This window comes from Camarhynchus parvulus, chromosome 6 (assembly GCF_901933205.1).
Source record: "Camarhynchus parvulus chromosome 6, STF_HiC, whole genome shotgun sequence".
Classification (NCBI taxonomy): Eukaryota; Metazoa; Chordata; class Aves; order Passeriformes; family Thraupidae; genus Camarhynchus; species Camarhynchus parvulus.
Window position 1 is genome coordinate 3062257 of NC_044576.1, and position 15646 is coordinate 3077902.

At 50.1% G+C, this 15646-nt stretch overlaps 1 protein-coding gene across 1 annotated transcript in view; it reads left to right on the forward strand.

The window, feature by feature from the left end:
* Positions 1 to 14021, forward strand: part of ASCC1 (activating signal cointegrator 1 complex subunit 1) — a 34931-nt gene extending 20910 nt beyond the window's left edge. Inside the window, exon 10 of the mRNA XM_030951196.1 lies at positions 13290 to 14021. Within this exon, the coding sequence (XP_030807056.1) occupies positions 13290 to 13406 (117 nt within the window). The 3' untranslated portion in view covers positions 13407 to 14021. The remainder of the gene's footprint in view (positions 1 to 13289) is intronic.
* Positions 14022 to 15646: the final 1625 nt, after the last annotated feature.

Below are 15646 nucleotides of genomic sequence, written 5' to 3' on the forward strand. Positions count from 1 at the left end.
GAGCCCTCCCAGAGGAGAGGAAGAGTGAGCTTTATTTGTGTTTACGGTCTTAATAATGTATCAGGCACTGGATGCAGGGGGATGTGAAGGCAGGGAGTGGAACTGATTGATCTGTGTGCAGAGGACAAACAAAGGGACAAAATTAGGTTAAGCTCTCATTGTCCTCAAACGGTCTGTGCGAGCGTGGTGTCATGACTCAGCGTCACCACATGTTGAGTGTGCAGTGTGAGACTGCAGTATTGCAAGCTGGAGCAGGGAAGCCACAGCCCTGGTCCCTTTCTTGATGTGATCTGCAGTTTTGGATAGCTCCCAGTGTGAGGAGAGCCAGCTCTGGAAGGGGGAGATTTGTGCAGGAGCCCTGAGTGCCTGCAGGACTCTGCTTTCTCCACGTTCACCTTCACTTCTTCCTCCTGCTTCTGTTGAACTTGTCCTCAGGCTTTAGAGACTCATAAAATCAAACTGTGGGTCTTCCTCCGTGCTCCCATCCCAAACCGTGTGTGATTGGGACGGTATTAACGGTGCTCCCTCTGCTGGTCACACCGTTTGTGGGGTCTGAGGATCTGGGGAAGGGTCTTACGGTGCACGGTGCTTGGAAATGCAACCGCTCTCCTTCCTTGGCTACTTCTTATTCTTGATGCTCTCGGGAATATGAGCCCGATGCGTTTTTAAGGCTCCTAATTGATTTTGTACTGACGTAGCCAAAAGAGCTGCTGGCTGTTTGGACTGCTGGTAATTACTTCAAAGCATGTCTTGCCACAAGAAATGTCATCCTTCTCTCCCACCTCCACTACATTTCCTAACCTGCCCGCTTCGTATTTCCCTTTGGTCTCCCACGTGCCTGCAGCAGAACGCCCGTTGGCATTAATTAATTACATGAGTCATAAATAGCTCCAGGCTCCTTACCGGAGGAGCCCAGCCTCAGTGAGCCACTGATGCATTCCAGCATGACCTTGCAGGGATGCGCCAGCTCCCTCCCAGCCTGCTTTTATATCCATTCTTTATCTTCTGCTGGGGAGGCTGCCCTCTCACAAAGTGGCTTCATTAACTTTTGCACCAGGATCTAAAGGACGGGCTGTTAATGAATATGGCTGCACTTAGGCAGGCTGGTGGGAGGGAGAGCCATGTGCCCTGCATGTGATTGCAGGCGGTGGGACTCCATGATGGCTCTGCTGAGTGGCTGTGTTCCCACTTGGAACGCTAACCAAGCGTGGCTGCTGGTAGGAGGGGAAGTGGGAAAACTCAGGTTTCATCACTCTCACTCCCATTGTGCAGCCCTGTAGGGCCAAAGGCTCGGGGCAGGAGTGGGGCTATCGGGGCACAGAACAGGATGGGAGTGCTGTGGCTCTGCTGTTCCATGGTCAGAGCTGGGGTGTGTGTCTGTGTGTCTGTGTGTCTGTGTGTGTGTGTGCAGATGCGCTGGCAGCACATGTTTGCTGATAACATGCCTGCGCTACACCAGGCTCCAGCTGGTATTTTGCTTTCAGCTGAACTAATCAGAATTTTTATTTAATAATCCTTTGTTCTACCCGTTCCACAGAGTTAAACATACACTCCTATTTGTGCTAATAAATGGTTGTGCAGGCCAGTACCTTCCCACACTGCTCAGAAAATAGATCCTGTAGGATGACTTGCGTTTGGGAGTTTAAATTACTTCTGTCTTGAAGAATATCCCTGAAAAAGGTTTCCTGGCATAGGTGGAGCTGAGAGCCCAAGGGGCTGTGTGAGATTTGTGTCCAACAGAGCTTTGGCTTTGCACTTCTCTGCTCTAGTCCCAAAAAGCTGGGGATGCTTCATGGACATGGAGTCATACGTATTCCCTCTAGGCTGGCTTTGAACATCCCGGCCACGCGCCGAAACCGTTCTCTGGTCAGGAGAGCGGAGGGAGGAGGCAGGAAAGAGTCAGGAGACCAAAGAGAGGAGGCAGCAATTCCTGTCTGGAAGGCCCCAGCAGCTCAGGCAGGGCCAGGCCTGGGGGAGATGCTGGGTTGGCAGAACCCTGCCATGCTCCCTGTGCTGCAGCTGGCACCGAGGCACCCAGGGCAGCTGCCGGCATCTCCGGAGAGACGAGGCTGTGCTGCCTCCGGGCTTTTATTTGGTTTTGTTTAGTGGGAAAAAAAAATCCAACTAAGGCTGCAGTGAATAAATAAAAAGGAAAAGAAACGCAAAAAGGCTGGCTGGCCAAAAATTTCTGTTGCACGTTTAAGGGAAAGGAAGAAAACCACCTGGGCTCTCACTGGGTCAAAATGGAATGAATTTTGGCTTGAGTTGAGGTCTGAGAAGTAAATGAATGGCCTTTGCCACGTTCAGACAAGAAGGAAGCAAATTCTGAGTGCAGAAAAAGCTGAACTCTGCCGCTTAGCACAGATCCGTGCATTAACAGCTTACAAGATTAAATATTGAGGGAACAGCTACTGAGGTACAGCAGCAGAAAGCTGCACATCTTATGTCTTTAGGGCATTAGGGGAGACTTTAAGCTGGGATGGAAGACTGGGAATGGGATCAGCCAAGGTGGTGACACATGCTGCTGTGCCCTGCTCCAGCAGCAGGGCTGCAAGAGTGCCCAGGGAGGGCTTCTAGGTCAGATAAGGCATCATTTGATGAGGTTCCTTCTCTTTTGAGGTCTGCATAAAGTGTATTGAGTTATGGCACTGTACCTGCTTGCACTGGGAGCAGGGGAAAAGTGCAGTTACTGTCTGGTACTCTGGAGAGCCAGTGGTGTTCCCTGTCAGTGTGTCTGTCCTGCTGGGAAAGAGCAGTGTGGTGGCTGTGGCATGCAGCAGTTCAGTTTAAAACATTTGCTGCAATGCCACAGAGAGAGGTGCAATGGAAAAGAAAAACCCTGGCCTGGATAAACCCCTGACCCTTCAAAATACCCCAAGCCCACCAAGCTCTAAACAAATGAACATGTGCAGAGCCAGCTCCACTTGCAGATGAGGAGTGTGTCTTGTGTTCTGCAGCAGTTGGAACCCAGGGCTTTTGTGTAAATTTTGTTTGTGGATTTAAGGAGGCTGAGTCTTTTCCTGATGTATTTCTAAGCTGAGGTGAATCAAAGAGCCAAAGAACTGGCATTAGGTGGGGATCAAGACTGCCTGGTGTTCAGAAAGGGTAAGAACATCTTGTTATCCTCAGCAAGGTGGTAAAGATGTAGATCCAAAGTAGGACTGACAGCTGGAACAAATACCTAACAGGAGGTGGCTGCTTGGAAAGTTTAGAGTTAAAAATACCAAACAAAGAATCCACTGAGGTGAGGGGAGACTGAGTAAGAGATTGTGGTGCAACATCAGGATCTCAGAAGTAAGCCAGTGCTTTCCTCACCTCGTTTTTACAGAAGAATCAAAAGCAGAAATGAAAGGCTGTGCTGGCACTTTGCAGAGGGGAGAATTCCTGCCATTACCAAGAGGTACTGGAACAATCGAGGGGGCTCAGCAGTGTGCAATTAGAGCAACAGTGGGATGGGAGGATGTGACAGTTGAGCAGATGAGACTGGAGATCAGTTTGTATAATCACGGGGAAAAAAAAAAAAGGAGATTAAATTGGGGTTGCTGTGAAAATGCTTTCCTGAGAATTACATTCTTCAGGGGGAGAAAAAGCCATATTCATGTTATTTGCATTTGATGAAACAGGAATCTGAAGTGGCATTTGAAAAATCAGAGCAGACAAAGGAGGGAAGATATCTTTGTTGGAGTGTTCAGGCCTTGGAGGCAGTGTTGGAGGTTTTGGGGGAAGGCTGAGCCACAGCGCTGAGGAGAACGCAGTGCAGAAGGTTTGTGCTGCCTTTGCATGACAGAGATCTCTTTGGTGACCTTACCAAGAAAAGGAAAAGCCTTTTTTTTTTTCTCTCAGAGGTGCTCTACACCCCTCTGACTAATTTTAGCAGAAGCTGTGAGAGCTGGAGGATGGTTTGTGGAGAAAAGAGCTCTGAATGCTCTTTCCCCTGCACCTCTGCACTCCCACCCAGACCAGCAGCTGAGCCTTTTGGAGGTTCTGTGGGTGCCTCTGCCTCCCATCCAGTGAGCATCCCCCCTCCTCACTTCCCTGAGCTCCCTGCTGTGCCACCAGCCAGCCAGGGCAGTGTCACCTCTGTGATCTTAAGAGGACAGTTTTTCTCTGTGGAGCTGGCAGGGGTTGAATTACAGCAGCGCCTTAATAGAAGGCAAGGACCCAGCACATTAAATGCAAAAACCCCCAACCCAGTGATTAGCAAAAGTAGACAGTTCATCCCCAAGGTGCCATGACCCTTCTGCTGGATAATTTTCTGTGTCTGTCTGAATTAATTTCCTGGCTCTGTAGCTAGACTCCTCCTCTTGGTGCTCGGTGGGCGTAGTGAGAGGTCACACTGACGGCAGCTCCATGTCCCGGCGTTCCCGGGCGCCTCCCGAGCCTCCTGCCATCCCTGCAGCAAAGGCAGAGCCCAGCTCTCAGAAACTGTTGCTGCATTTGCTCTAATAGGAGCCATGGGGATGAGGCTTCTGTGGAGAAATGCAGTGTTTGATTATTAATTTCCTTAAGTTGTACTGCAAATCCTTCACGTTGGAGGTGTGGGTCTGGGATCTTATCGGAGCCTTTAATTTGCTGAAAGGGTTTTTATTCTTGTCTGAAAGACGTGCAAAAAATCTGGTAACCTCCAAATGTCCCACTTGTATTTGTTTCTTAGTTTGCAGAATGCCTTTCACCATAGCAACTGGGGTTTGATTTCCTGAAGCACATGAATTTTCATGGATTTGTGATGGGGGGAACAGACCCAAAACTGTGAGCTAAAGCAAAGGTTTTGCAGCATGGAAGTGGCAGGAGCACCACCAGATTTGGCTTGTGGGGAGGGGGGGATCCTGGAGGGAGGGGATCTCAGCTGAACAAAGGCCTGCACCCAGCCCTGAACAGTTCTGTTTGAAAAAAAAAAATCCATCCTGACAGATTAATTTAGACTATTGCTGAATGTCACCCTCCCCACTGCTGCATCACCCTCTGGCAGCTGGGGTGGCTTTGCTCCAGTTTTATCAAGAGCTGAGGTTTCACATGGCAGCAGTCACAGAAGGATCAGCTGCTTCCATATTCACAGAGCTGGAAAGCTCATGCTCATCCCACCCGTGGAGGTCAGGAGGGTGTTTAGGGCAGCATGAAGTGCACTCTGAGCTCTGCAGGTGGAACCCAGCTGGGGAGAGGCAGGGATGTTGCACACGTGGGTAGGAGGGAACAGAACTCCAAACAATGTTGGGAAATCAGGCAGAAACAAACAGGCAGCTGCAAACAAGGACAGGTCCAGGAGGGAGCTGTGGCACCGGTGTAGGATGGAGAAGTTCCTCAATATCAGCCCAACAGGCCAGGGTTTGGCTTAGGGGGGGCTGCTCCAGACTGGGTCAGCCCGTGGAAATTAAAAAAAGAGGCAAATGTCCTTAAAGTAAACCTCTGACTGTGCTTAGCTGAAGTGTTTGTCCAGTTTTGGGTACCATGGATGGGTGCAAAGAGCCCAGGAGACAACAGTAAGATCATTGGAGAGGTAGAAAATGTCTGCAAGCTGGGGCTGAAAGAGTTGTTTCAAGGGTAATAAAGGGAAGGAGAGCAGCATGTAGGAAAAACTCTTGAAGCTTAGAATTGCTTTTACCAGTAGTGGATGATAAAGTGATAAATAATGGGCTTAAATTGCAGCAAGAGATCAGGAAAATCTTCGTAAAGGGGAGGATAAGGAAGCACTGCTCTAGAGGAGTTGGGAGAAGGGGGTCCTGGTTGTTTGGAGGGAGCAGAGGTGTTAATCCAGGATCTGCCACCACCAAGCTCCTCCTGCCTTGGAGAAGGAGAGAATGGTGGAGCTGATGACCTTCACCCTTCGCTGGTTCTTTCTTCAGTTTGTCCCTTCATGATTCCTCCATGGAATGTGTGCAGAACACCCATGAGATGGCATCTGGGAACGTACCAAGAGCTTCTTGGCGTTTACGTGGCATTTGCTTTGGCTCAGGAAATAAAAATATAAAAAGGAAACCTCCCATCATGTGCCTTGGATCTTTCTCCATGCACTTGCTGCTGCTTCTTATGTTGGTGGTGGTGATGTTGTTCCCAAGGGACTGCACAGTGATATAATTGCAAGGGATTTTCCTGTGTCACAGAGGAGAAAGCCCTGACTTGGGTATCTCCCAAGAGAGAGGCCACTGGGGCTTCTATGACACAAGATTTTCTCCCTCCTGAAGTCTGCCTGCTTTATTCTTCCTAAGGGAGATGAGGTGAAAAGGTCTCTGCTGCTGCCTTTTAAATCTTGCCAGAGGCTGGAAGAAAAGGAGAGGGGAAGGGCTGTTCCTTGTGGAAGGACTGGATGCTATATTGGGGATGGAGAGACACTCCAGAGCCAGCTGCACACTTGCAGAGCAAAACAATCTGCAGCCTTGTGGCTGGTGCTGCTGGGGACAGCCCAGGTGACAACTGCCCTCTCTGTCCTTCCTCTTCCACCCTTGTGACTCTGCACAACATTCTCCAAGTCTGTAACACCTGAACAGTCTTGGAAATGTTGGATGGCCAGCCAGCCATCCTTTAAAAAGCCATGGAAAGGAAGCAGTTGCTAATTTGGGGGGAGGTAGGGAATGCTGGGAAGAGCTGCCTCTCTGGATGAATGTCTGCCTGCTTTTCCTATGCTTCCTGTGCATTATTGCTGGCAAGCTTCCAAGCACAATTAAACCTCTGACAGATAATCATTGGTGGAGTGGTGTCCAGAGTGAATAACACAGGAATCAGGTATTTCCTTTTTTGGCACCAAATTGTTGCAGAAAATTTTGTAAGTCAACAATAGAAGGAAAAATAATCTACTCATTTAACAACCTCCCCAGGTTTTGACAATTTGCCTGGTTGTGCCTCATCTTCTGGGGGCCACCAGGGGCTTTGGTTTAGGGTTTGTATGTCATAAATTGGGGGAGTTTGGGTCACAGCTGGGATGGGGTTTGGTGAATTTTTTGGGACGAGGAAGAAGGAGCTCTGCCAACACATACTGCAGCCTGGGAACTGTGACAGGTGTGGAGATAACAGATAAGAGCCTTCTGGAGAGGTCCTGGCAGGTCTGTGTGGGAGGCTGCAGGACTGAGGTGCATTGAACAAGTAGGTGGGATCCCAAAAGCAGAATTGGAGGCTGTGGTTTGTGCAGCAAAGGAGGTTAATCAGAGGAAATCAGATGGACAGAGTTTGCTGGAGTTCACTGGACTCTCTTAGAGTCCATCAGTGTTTCTGAGTGTTACGTTCACATTTCAGAATTTAATGTTTTAAGATTTTTAATCTTTCCATGTTTTTGCCATTTCCTCCATCAGTCCTTTTTGCCTGGCGCTGGTATCAGTAATCCAGGAATTTGCTGAGGAGTCAGCGCCTTCCTGCTGTGTCTGGCATGGGATCTGCCCTTGTGCTTTGCCCAGAGCATTTGGAAGGGTGATTGTTCTCTGCTCTTCTCCAGTGTTTTCCATCCCAAGCTGTGGATGTGTTATACAAACTTTAATTCAAATATATCATCCCTTACCAGGTGGAAAGATTTCCAGGGGAGAGCACAGAAATTCTGCAGACAGACAGGTTTTGTTGCTCTGTACTGAGGCACCTCTTCAGAAATGCTGTTTAATTTTTCTCCATGCTTGTCAGCGGGTGCCTGGCATTTTGTTTGTTCCTCCCCTTCCCCAGAGGGGATAACAGCACCATAACTTGCAGATTTCCAACAGAAAGCTCCTGGCTTCCCAAGCCTGTGCCCTCATTCACTGCTGCTGCCCATGGGGACACGCTGGGGCTGTGCTGGTGAGCGTTGTCACTCTGTGCAGAGCAGCTGAGGCTGTAAAGGCTCCAGCTCCTCCAAAGCTTCCCTTTAATCTCTCTGGAGCTGTCCCAGCACTTGGTTGTCTGTCAGCATGGTCCTGCTGCACGTGCTCTACCATGGAGGCACAGCCCAGTGTGCTCAGGCTGTTCACACCCTTCCTGGGTGGGATTTTGGGGTGGATAAACATCTTCCACCCAGGAGAAACAGCAGAGGAGGGATTGCTGGTGTCCCACCCTCAGTGTGGACCCCGCAGCGGGAATGATGGCGAGCTCATCCACATCCATAGCTCCTGGAGCTATGAACGTCTTCCTCCCAGCCTCTCTGAAGTTGCAAATTTCTGTGTTCATTCCAGACACGGAAAACAGGACCCTCCCTCAGCTCCCTGCCGAGGGCAGAGGGGTTTGTGAGGCGGATTGTCACAGGCGAATGACATTACATGGCAGCGCTGAGTCAGTGAACTCCCTGCAGTCCAGGGAGTGTGTCTGTGTGTGTGTGTGTGTGTGTGTGTGTGTGTGTGTGTGTGTGTGTGTGTGTGTGTGTGTGCACATCCATTTTATCCCATGGTATCCCTGCTTGTTAGCGGGAATTTTTAATTGCCAGGCATCGCAGTGAGTTGTTGCTCCCTCGGCATTTCCGAGGCTCTCAGCAGAGCTGCTTGGACTTTTTCATTAATTCAGGGTGGGTCTTTTTTTTGGCTGACTGCTGTAAATGACGTAAGGCTTTAAAAACTGATCAATAATCCTGATGGTAGTGGCAAAATCCAGGCCAAGGCAGCGTGAATGCGAGCCACAGATTACGTGAAGGAAGTTTTAAATACCTCTGACTCCCTTCCCTTCCCTGGACTTACTTTGTCCTCCCACTTCCCCATGCTCCTCCAGCCGAATCCATTCATATTCCTCATGCTTGTTGAGCCCGTGACAGGTGATTTAAAAGCCCCAGTTTGCGTTGGCACCTCCGCTCTTCATAACCAGAGCTGAAACACATCGCTGCTGTCCTTGTGTGGATTAGCTGTGATTTATTGCTGTTGTTGCCAGGCTGGAGCACAGAGGTGCTGGCTCATTGCAGGAGGGATGTCTGTGGGAAGTGAGCCCCCCGAGGAGGACAGCTTGACAAACACCCGCGCTTGGGAACGCGACATCGTTTAGGCGCCTGTTTTAACTTCTTCATTGAGGAGGCATCCTCCTCCTTGCCTCAGCAAAGCTTACTTCACAGGCTTGAAAAGGGGAAGAAAATGTGGCAAAGAGGCATCCTGGGTTTGATCTGTTGCTCTGCCTTTGATAAGGAAGTTGTTGTGGTTTAGGGGTTGAAGTTTGTACAAGCAGTTTTGGCTCAGGTTTGCAAGGAGCAAGCGGTTTGATGTGTGATTCTCTCTCTCTCCCAAAACAAGTCTTCAGCCTCTTGTCTGCCTTCAGAAAATGGTTGTCTCATCCCATGGGAGGTCTGCTGGGTAATTTGTGGGTAATCGAGGGGAACAGACCTCAGAGGAAGAAGGGTTTCCAGCATCTGAGCAGAATTGTTGTAAGGGAGAAAATGTGGTGTCAGAAATGACAGTGGTGCTGCTGGCTTTTCCTGGCTCAGGATAAACGACTTTGGGGGCAGAAGTGGAGGGAAACTTGCTTTCTGGGAGCTACCACAGGGCTGCCTGCCTTTCCTCACGACCTGAGTGGCGTGTCCTTGGACCCAGTCCCCAGGACAGGACAGGGAGAGAGAGGAGCACTTGGGCCTACGGTAGTGGGTTATCCATCGTCCAGTTCTCTCCTTCTCTTGGGAGCTCATGGCTTTTGGGGAGGGCAGTGTGGCTGTAGTCTGTGCCACCCCCCACAGATCCTGGCATGCTGCTGCTGCCACTCTCCAGGCACCTGCTCTGTCCCCAAGGGAGATGCAGGCATCCTCTCTGAGCATTGCCCGAACCTTTGGCTGTGGCTTGAAAGGCAGGGCGCATCCCTGGAGCTTGCCTGGAGGTGCTGGGTCTGGGGTTAAAAGTTAACAGTGCTCTTTCCTTATTCCATTCTAATTCAATTTGGGAAGGCAGCAGGGAGATGGAGGGCACTTAGTCCTCTAAGTGCTATTCCCTTGATGGGAGTTAGTAGCTTGCACTGCATGTGTGGTGTTGATTCTGTAAGCTGACCTTTACCTCCATCAGGTTAATTCTCATTTATAATACTTTAAAAAAAAAAATCCCAGCCTCCATCCTCTTATTTATTCCTTGGGCATCGAGGACATAAATCCTTTGGCATGTTTGGATTTATGGAATTACTTTGCTTTTGCTGAGCCTCACGTCCCACTCCAATCAAATGACACGGCTCTGCGGGTGATTGCATTTCTCCTCCCCTGCCTCCCTCCTGACTGCTCCTGATCCATTCCTTGTGTTCCCTGCAGCCTTTTCAGGGAAAGATGGGCCCTTGGCAGCCACAGTGAAGGATGGGAAGGGGACTCAGCCAATCTTGGGGTTATCAGTGGTTGCTTCTGAAGGGCAACAACCTCCAGGTACCTCCTTTCCTGGTGCAGAATAAGAAATGCTGAGATGCTTTCCCAGGAGGCATTTCATCAGCTCTGCTCCAGGGCTCCTCCGAAACCAGAGCGTTTCCGTGGTGGCTGGGGAGAGGGGGGAGTTATAAATATCTTTCTTGGCTCTGCTTGGCTTCTCCTCAAGATAAATAGAAGTGAAAGTCAAAAGCAGAGGCTTGGCTCTCTGCAATCTCTTCCCGAGTCCCCAGGGACCCGAGCGCAGGATGCTTTTGTGATGGGAAGCCACTTCCTGGTGTTCCAGAAGTCTTGGAGGATTCCTGGTGTTCCAGAGGTGTTGAGGATGATGTTTGAGGGGCCTCTCTCCACGCTGCCTGAGGCAGATCTCAGATGTGCTGTGATCTCCGTGCCTGGAGTCCGGTGGTTTCTGTCATGGGAAGCCTCAGGGAGCACAAGGAGCATCAGTGAGAAGGCAGCCTGAAACAAGAGCAGAAAAAACTGTCTGTGGTTGTCCTCTAAATCTTGTAGCATGTTTACTCTCAGAAAGTACAGCCACATTACCAAAAATCAATAGTTCTAGCAGCGTTCCTCCCTGGGAAACACACAGCTGCTCGAACACACGGGAGGTGGTGAATCTTAAAAAAGCCAAGGGAATACAAAGTGCTTTGGTACAATGGCTTTGCTGCACTTTTAGCAGTGTACAAATGGAGGGCCCTTGACCTGGGCAGTGTCTTCTGAGGCTTCTCAGTCATCCTTCTGCTGTGACATGCCTGAGGCTGTGTGAGGCAAGAGTGGCTCGGGGAGGGTTTGTCTCATTAACTAATTTTTGCTTTGAAGTACACATGTTTAGTAAGAAAAATAGGTTGTGGTGTGCAGCAACAGCATAAACAAAACTCTTCCTTTGGTTATTCTGTGGAAAGGTTTGACTTCTAGTGCTGCTGATGGGTCTGGCACATCCCAGCATTCAATTTGTTTTCTTCATGGAATCCTGGAATGGTTTGTGTTGGAAGGGACCTTAAAGTCCACCTTGTTCCATTGCCATGGGCAGGGGCACCTTAGATCAGAGTGCTCCAAGGCCCTTCTAACCTGGCCTTGGGCACTGCCAGGGGTTCAGGGGCAGCCACAGCTTCTCTGGGCACCTGTGCCAGGGCCTGCCCACCTCACAGGGAGGAATTTCTTCCCAGTATCTGAATCGTGCTCAGGCAGTGGGAAGCCATTCCTCTTTGTCCATGACTCCATGCCCTTGTCCAAAGTCCCTGTGCAGCTCCCCTGGAGCCCCTTTAGGCACTGGGGGGGCTCTTTTCAAGCCTTAGTACTCCTTGCTTCCCAGCACACCTGCCACTCCCTCTGTCAGGAATCAAGAGAGAGGTGATTTCTGGTTTTCCTGGGTGGGAGGGCTCTGTGATGGGAAGGAGTGACAGTGTGAGCAGCCACTGTGACAGGACAGGTGTGAAGGTTTGGGGTGAGTGGGCACCGTGGCAGAGCAGTGCAGGCAGCCCCGGAGAGCAGGAAACCATCCTTCCTTCTGAGGTCAGCCAAAACAAAGAGAAAGGTGACCAACCCCTTTTTACTGCCATCTTTTATTAATGAGACATTTTATCCTAAGTCCTCCAACATGAAAGATGCAGGCTTTTGGGAACATAATTAATCTTTCTTGTATAAATCTTTAATTGTATGAAATGGAGTTTGTGTGGCTGTCGTCATTTCTCTTCCTCTCTTTTCCTGCTCTCCTGGTTTGAGATGCTTCCTTAGCACAGCTTATTTTCTGCAGGCTGCTCTTCTTTAGGGCACTGACCCCGTGGAGCCACCACTCACAGTGTCCCTTGAGGCCACGCTGCTGCCCTGGGGTCTCTTGCTCTGCCCCGAGATGGGCAGGGAATCACTTTCCCTATGGCTCTTTTCCTTTGTGGAGTGACAGCAAACCCAGGAATTGTCCTGAAAGAAAACTAGCTGGTCTCCTCTGGAAAAAAGGGTACAGAATACTCTTGGGACAAACAACAAAAGAGCAGTTGTGCCCAAATCAGTGCCAGGCAGAGCCAAATGCCTCTTTGGAGGAGGTGAAGTGCAGCCTTTCAGATGCTAAGTAGTTATTTGGGATTTCAGTCAGTCCCTCTATGGAGGAATTGATGCACCATTGGCTCCAGGAGGATTAATGTGTTGGCTTTCCTTCTTGCCTTGTGTAAAGGGCAGGAAGGGCTGGGGGACTGTCTCGAGCCCACGCCTGCAGGGACAGATAGAAAATTGAATAGGAGACAGATGGAATGGACATTTTGGAGATCTCCAAGGTGGGGAGAAGCCACTGCTCAGGTTCTCGGTGACTCACAGCTCTCCTGTTAAGCAGAGCTTCCAAATTAGCATCTCCACCGAGAAGCTTTTCCTGAGGCACAGCTGATGTTCCCAGGTAGAGCAATTTCCTGCTGCTTAATGGAACGGGAGGAGCACTTTGTGCTTGGATGCGACGATGCTTTTCCAGCAGTAACTTCTTGTAAGGAATTCTGATGTCATTTTTCTTGGTCTGCTCGGTGGGTTGGATTAATGGGCAGGGACACACCCCCCGGGCTCCGGAGCTGGCTTGCTTTCCTTAATTTGCACTCAGGTCTTTGCAGAACAAAGACGGATTTGTTGAACAAAGCGGGGTCAGTGCTGGGATGAGGAGCCCTGTGCCTCCAGCCTGCTACTTTGAATTAGGACTGAGCTGTAGCTGTTAAGTCCTGCATCCTGTGGCCTGGATTGGTGCAAACCTGCTGGCCTCAAACCTTGCTGCTGCAGAGCCACCCGGGCCTGGTGCCTCCAGAGCGGTGGTGCCTCCCCACGCTCCCTCAGTGACACGGGCAGCAAAACAGGGCAGGTTTGAGCAGCTGCTGCTGTAGATAAAAAGAGTTCAAGTGCAGTCTTTAGTGGGAAAAATAACCTAAAGAACACTTTGATATAAAGGCAAAACCAGTCTGTGAGAAGAGGCTTTTGACAGGGCCAGCTCCTGTGAGAGAGCCGTGGGCCAGCTGCAGGCTCCATCCCCCTGTGCCCTTCAAGTGTTTTTTTCTCTTCTTCCTTTCAGCTCTTTGAGAACTTCCACTTCGGGGAGGTGCAGCTGGACTCGGTGCGTCTCTCCCAGAGGTTCTCCTCGGACGCCTCTGGCTACTACGCCACATCTGGGCAGCTGTGCTTCTCGTGAGGCAGCCGTGGCGGGTCTGCTCTGTGCATGATCCCTCAGTGAAAGGTTTTATAGGACATGAATCTTCGATGGGAACCTGGGAACTCCAAGCTGGGATGCCTCATGACTCCTCCAAAGCATGGGAACCGTGGCATTTCCCTGCAGCTTTTCCCACTGCCCTCTTCTTCCTCCTCCTTTCCCCAAAACATCACAAAGTTGCCTCTTTGATGTCTGTGGATTGCTGGTTTTCCAAGAAAACGCCTAGAACTGGGGCTTTTGGGGCGTTGCTGGTGTTGAAACGTGGGGTTTTTTCAGAAAAGGGAAGTTTGTTCTTAAAATAAGTATTTAAAATCCAGGAGAGCTTCGCCAGAGCACGATTTAACGATATTGAGGTCAGGCATTGCTTGGATCTCCAGCAGCGTGCCTGTGTGATGTGGATCTCCAAATAAATTAATTCCCTTCAAAAGCAAAGTGTTTATCTCCTGTTGCATTGATAGTTCCTGTAATTAAACTTCCAGCACAGCACATAACTATGATAATAAGAAAGCACTGACGGTTAGAGCTCTTTCCAGTGACCGTTTCGGAGCGTGTCAGAAAACATATGCCTTGTAGGTGGTTTCTCCATTAAAAGCAGCACCAAGCTCTTTGATTCCATTGTGAATCCTTCCGAGATCTCAAGACAAAGTTGTTTTTTTCCTGTAAATCTCCACATTTGGTAAAAATAGCGACACAGGATTTCGACTTGCCCTAGGATGAGCGCTTTGGAAAATGGAAGGCGCTGGTGCTTGGGTGTTTTGTAACGAAACAGGTGCTGCTGCCCATTCCTAGTTGCTTCCATGGATATGGAATCATGCTGTAGTAGAGGTGGAGAGTGTCTCAGCCAGGGATAGGGGTGCTCCAGCAGAACCCCCATGTCCTAGTGATCATTTCTAAGAGGCCTTCACCCCATTTCCTCCCTCCAGAGTGAGCTGGCTGTTTGGCCATGCACAAACAGCAGTGGGAGTCATTCAGGAATTGGGATTGCTTTTCTTTTTCCCTCCAAATGTATTGCTGTTTATGTTTCCCAGACCAAATTGCCTGTCTGCTTTCAAGCCTGCCTGTCAGGCAATCAAATCATCTGTGCTTTTGCTGGGTGCCCTTGCTTGTACCCAGCCAGAGCCGTTGGGCTGTTTGTGTCCCTTTCCTTGGCGTCAGAACGCCTCTGTGCTCTCCAAAAGCCGCCTTCCAAACGGTTCCCTCGGGGAGCAGAGCACAGCACGCACTCACAGGGAGGTGCTGAGAGCACTTAACACCAGTTGCTGTCATCTTTCCGCCAGCCTGAAGAGGTACTTGGCAAATCTCTTTGGAACAGACCTGGGAGCTGCTCACGCAGCCGCCAGAAAAGGGGAGGTGCACCTTGGGAAGCTTCTGCCTGATGAGTTTTTAACAACTCTCAATGAGAAGTTGAGGCAAACACGGGTTTTTGACAATTGGAGCATACTCCTCCCCTTTCCACTTGTGTAAACATGTTTTAGTGACAATTCTTTGGGAAGCTGGTTGAATTTCTCTGGTAAGCAGCTTATCCCGCTGCTGTAGCCTGGCACAGCAAAATTCATTTCACACCTCCTTCCCCAGGCAGAATTAAGGATTCTGATCTTTTGCCTGACATCACTGGGGTTTGCTGGCAGTTTTCCTTCCCATCCTAAACATCCTGGCAGGGAGAAGAGAAGCTGGATGTGTGCTGTGGCATCCCCAGCTGAAGCTGTGAAGGAGCTGCAGCTGGGGTGAGTTGTCACTTGTTGTCTACCCTGATTTCCCCCCGCTGAGAAGAGGGGAAAATCCAAAAGGAAAACTTTGGGATAGGGGGGAATCTTCCCTGAGGCTCTAAAATGCTGTGGTGGGATGGCCAAGGAAAGGGGACCACAGTGTGGGCATTGCAGGGAGAGGGGTTGGAGGATGGGAGATGGCAGGGACAGGGGGCTGTGGGATAGGGGTGGGAATGGGACTGGGAATGCAGGATGGGGATGTGGAAGGAATGGGGGATGTGTGAAGGATCCATGGTAAGAATGAGGGATGTGGGATGACTGGTGCTGGATGGGGATGTGGCAGGGGATGCAGCATGGGGGATGTGAGATGGGCACCTGGCAGGGACCAGGGCTGCTGGATGAAGGATGGGGGATGGGGGATGCAGGACAGAGATGTGGCAGGGATGGGAACATGGCAGGGAGCAAGGGATGAAGGACATTGGATATGGGATGGGGACTGGATAGGGACCAAGTATG